The 4,275-nt window shown below is 40.2% G+C and overlaps 1 protein-coding gene across 1 annotated transcript; it reads left to right on the forward strand.

The window, feature by feature from the left end:
• Nucleotides 1-314: 314 nt before the first annotated feature.
• On the forward strand, nt 315-2,476 carry LOC147896183 (uncharacterized). Its single transcript, XM_087383151.1, has 3 exons — nt 315-435; nt 977-1,277; nt 1,373-2,476. Exons 2-3 carry the CDS (start codon nt 1,016-1,018, stop codon nt 2,380-2,382), a joined length of 1,272 nt encoding a protein of 423 aa, XP_087239277.1. The 5' UTR covers nt 315-435; nt 977-1,015; the 3' UTR covers nt 2,383-2,476.
• Nucleotides 2,477-4,275: the final 1,799 nt, after the last annotated feature.

Here is a 4,275-nt window from a genome sequence, read left to right on the forward strand (position 1 = left end):
ATCCGGACCAAAACGCATGTGCAGTCAGTGCCGTCCACAATGATGCGAAGAGATATGTACGCTAAAATGTATTGTATATGGCGGGTGGTCCAAACAAGAGACGTGTCACCAGTGCAATCGGTGCCGTCCAAATTGAGCATCATGGAGATGCGCCAGCGTCAAATTGCAATCCCATCAGTCACGGATATGTATTGTTGTACATGGCAGGGTGGTGCTGGACCGAGCGTTTCCTGCCACTGCTGGTCGGTGCTAAGGTCCGGACTCGGAGGCCGGCGCATATACTATATGACTATAAGTCTAAGGCACATGGTTTACAAGAGATTATAACCGAGCAACTACAAGAGGGTCTCTCTGGAGCATTTGCTACTAGCTAGTGCAGTTGTTGTTAGTTCCATTGAGGACCGAGCTGGTGTAGCAGCAAAGCAGCTGCCCTAGGTGATATTATGTTTCATTTCTAGAGAAAGCGAGTGTGTGTGCACTGCCCTGCTGTTATGACTCCTAGTAAAGCTCTTGCGTGCTTTGATTAATGCAAGCTCGAGCAGAGCGAGAGAGCGAGAGAGAGTTTGTCTGTACTACCCTTAGGATAGCATGACTTCCGAATTCAGCTCTTGTACTCTACTGCTTCACTCAGCTATAGAGTTTCCCCACATATGTATTCCCCAAATATTCTGCGGCTCTCTTTTGTTTCCGATTTCAATTTCCTGGTTAAAAGTCATTCTTAATCTGCTAGTTACTGAGTAGCTAATTCGTTTTTTTGTATATAGCTATTAAGTAGTCTAACGACGATAACGATGCGTTATGGTTACAGCTTGCATCTTATTGTCCAGAATGCATGCACCCTTAATGAAATTTGAGTACCCAGTTACATTAAATTAGAAGCAAATGATCCGTAGAGCCTAATACGATGCAGGGAAACACAGTCCACATGCTATCTGTTTCTTACTCTAACTAATTTTTCTGCTAGTTGTTTATTCAGGAGCACGCCCGGCCACGGTAACACTGGTACTACATCAAAATGTCCATTCTTGCAACTGTCCACATCATCGGCGGGAGGGAGTCCAGTTCAACTTACTTCAACTTTGGGGTGGGCACCGACGGCGGGGTGCTGAGGAGAATCGGCTTGTGGGCTGGCGAATCTGGCTTCGCGGGAATGCGGATATGGCTCACCAGTCTGGACTCTCCCCAAACCTTTGGCACCGCCAGAGGGACATACAAGGAGTTCACCTTCGAGAATGGGGAGCGCATAGAGCGCCTCTCGCTATGGGGCAATGGCATAGGTGAGGAAGCCTGCACTAATATACACACACAATCATAATTTTATTATTCGTAGATGCTCTAAACAATACTACTCTGCGCGTGTAATTCTATGCAGGTACACGTTCCGGGGGTATCGAATTTCACACCAGCATGGGCAACCGATCATTCCAACACCAAATGACAAGATGGGGTCTGCAGCAAGAATACCCCATTCACGTGGCATCCGGCATTTGTGTGGGTGTGCGAGGTTGGCAGGGGGCCGACATTCACGGAATTCATGCATTGGGCTTGGTATTCCTCAACAATATCGCATATGCTCAGATGACAAATGTGCGCTACCCCACTTTGGATTTGGAAGCCGCGGGTATACAACCCGTTCGAGTTCGGGACATCCGCGATGAGAATCACAGCTACACTTCTGAGAAGAGCTGGACCAACTCTGGCTCATACACCATCACAACAAGCTCTTCATGGTCCATCACTTCAGGCCTTCACTATCATGTAAGTGCGAGTATAAGTGGAGGAATCCCCAAGGTCGCAGAGGTAGGAGCTCAAGTTGGATGGGAGCTGAGTGTGAGCGGAACATATGAGAATAACACCGAAGAGACAGAGATAGAGGAATGGGACAGATCAGGGGTCATTCCTCCTCGCCATTGGCATACTTTCACAGCCAGCATCGGGAGAGGCCGTATAAATCTACCCTACGAGGCGTCCATGCACATTACACTTCGGTCCGGCTCGCGCTTCACTTATGTTCTGCGAGGGATGTATACTGGAGTCAGCTATTCACGCCTAGGCATAGTATCAAATAATGGAGACTTGGATATTGCTCCTCGACTGCAACAATCAGTCCACGATAGTTCTACTGCACCACCCTTTGTGGAGAGTGAGAGGGCACGTTACATCGTTAGTGCGAAAGCTCTTGCTGCTGGCATTAAAACTACACCATCAAGCTCCACTCGTAACACTCATGTAGGAGAGTCTGCCAATAATATAGTACCTCCCCCAGATAAAGATATAGATGACGAGGTCAAGAACGAGAAGGTAACTTTTCTACAAGCAGATGCTGGTGACGCTGAGGAGAACTTCATCAGTGAGGTAGTTCCTGATCAGATTATGAAGTAGTATAGTCAATTTTATGGTGCTCAATATTCCTAGCTACTATTGTTATTTTTAATATTTTCTTGTCATTTCTAATATTACGATCTTTCAGCTCCAAGACTTTTCATTTTATAACAAATTATGTGTACATATATCGCTTTCACATTGATCATTTGCAAGCTTTTACATCAAATAGAATTGATTCTTTAGGACCTAGGTAGACTTCGATTCTCAATAATAATATATAATATCTTCTCCATCCTACTACCACGTTCATGTTGATGGTCTATAGAAAAATCCTGTCCGCCTAGACCTCAGTGCTCATGTAATAGTTGATAGAATCACTACATATATATATATAGAGAGAGAGAGAGAGAGAGAGAGAGATGTGTGTGAGAGGGAGAGAGCCACTTAACGTCAAAAATAGATATGGACCTTTTGTAACTTTTAGCCTCTTGTAAATGCATATATTTAATTATAAGTAGCTTACAATAAATACCTCCATATTTTAAATAGACATATTTGAAAGGATGCCTTGTTTTGCTAGTAAAGTTGTAGCTAAGAATTTGTTAGTTGGGAGTCTCTAGCACATACTAAGAATTTTGTTTCTCAATGCTAGACGGTTCTAAAACAATCGATAACCAAAAGAGAAGATAGACTAGGATAGAGAAGATACATGGAAAACATTAAAGGTGAGATATTGTCCAGATACACTCTCAATCGGTGTTGACACCCTTTGTGTTGCTCAATCCCAACCAAGGAAAGCTTGTATTGAGTAGTTGTGTTTGTGATCACTATCAATCACATATTGTGTTGTAAGTTGGCTTATGCCATGGCTAATGTGACCCAATGCTCTTGCTCATGAGCAGTGTCGTTGAGTGATACCATATACATTTTATTGATGTTATGCTTTTGAAAGTTTTCATATTAAAATTTATGTGCATAGCTGGGTGAGGCATAATGCCCATAGAAAACCTCTCATAACTAGATCCGAGTAGGTAGTTGTATTGAACTAGAATATATATAAATGATTTTAGTGCTTCCTAAAAATTGTTGAATAATATTTTTCATTTTGACTTAGTTTTTAAAGTTAATTTAGAACATAGATTTATGTAAACTTGCGATTTGAGAAGAATTAATTATGATATCAAGAAGAGCACTATAATAGTAGAAATATTTGAAATACACTATAATATTTTATAAGAGTAACAATACATGAAAATTTATGTAGTATACTTAAAAGAGGTTATTACAGTTCATAAATGAATTATTTTGTGTATTGAAAAAAATTATTAATGCTTTGAAAACAAAAAAAATTGAGTAATATATGCTATGAATTAAGAGTCCTTCAATACTATGACTTTACTATAGTTTGAAATATGAAGTTTTTTACAGGTATTGAAAATGAGCTTCTACTTAAATATACTAGATTATGTCTCTATTTTTGAGAAAGTAAATTTTTTAGTAGATGTTGGATTTCCATTGAGGTTATTGTAGCAATGTTTTAAGTCGGTTGTGTTGAGTTCTATTATGTATTTCTCTTCGAGTGTATCCGCTTTGCTTTTAAAGTTTGTAGTGCTAGGATTTATGTTTTGAAGTTCGAGTGGAACGGTTTGTATCTGTTAACATCATGTTTCAATTTTAATGGAGGATTGGTTTGGTGCTATGTACATAGAATAGAGTATATGTAATATGGGCCTTTTGTGCCTTTTTCTTTGTCTTCTTCGTGATTTCCTATTTGAAATAGCAAAATGAAGTACGATGAGTTTTTCTTGTGTGTTAGAAGATAAAAGTTTGTATGTATTTTAAGATATGGAGTCAAGAATGTATCTGTAGGGGGTTGAAATATATTGTTCTTTGGTGGAGTCGGGAAAAACTCAAAATGTTCGCCATATGCTTCTTTTGTAAAATTTATAT

Source organism: Dipteris shenzhenensis, chromosome 12 (assembly GCF_047967505.1).
Source record: "Dipteris shenzhenensis isolate YYH24624 ecotype China chromosome 12, Dip_SZ_1.0, whole genome shotgun sequence".
Taxonomy (NCBI): Eukaryota; Viridiplantae; Streptophyta; class Polypodiopsida; order Gleicheniales; family Dipteridaceae; genus Dipteris; species Dipteris shenzhenensis.

Bases quoted from the DNA above. Each gene is read 5' to 3' on its own strand.
- LOC147896183 (XM_087383151.1), top strand. From the start codon at position 1,016: ATGTCCATTCTTGCAACTGTCCACATCATCGGCGGGAGGGAGTCCAGT. The intron at 1,278-1,372 runs GTGAGGAAGCCT...AATTCTATGCAG, and splicing joins GCTATGGGGCAATGGCATAG to GTACACGTTCCGGGGGTATC.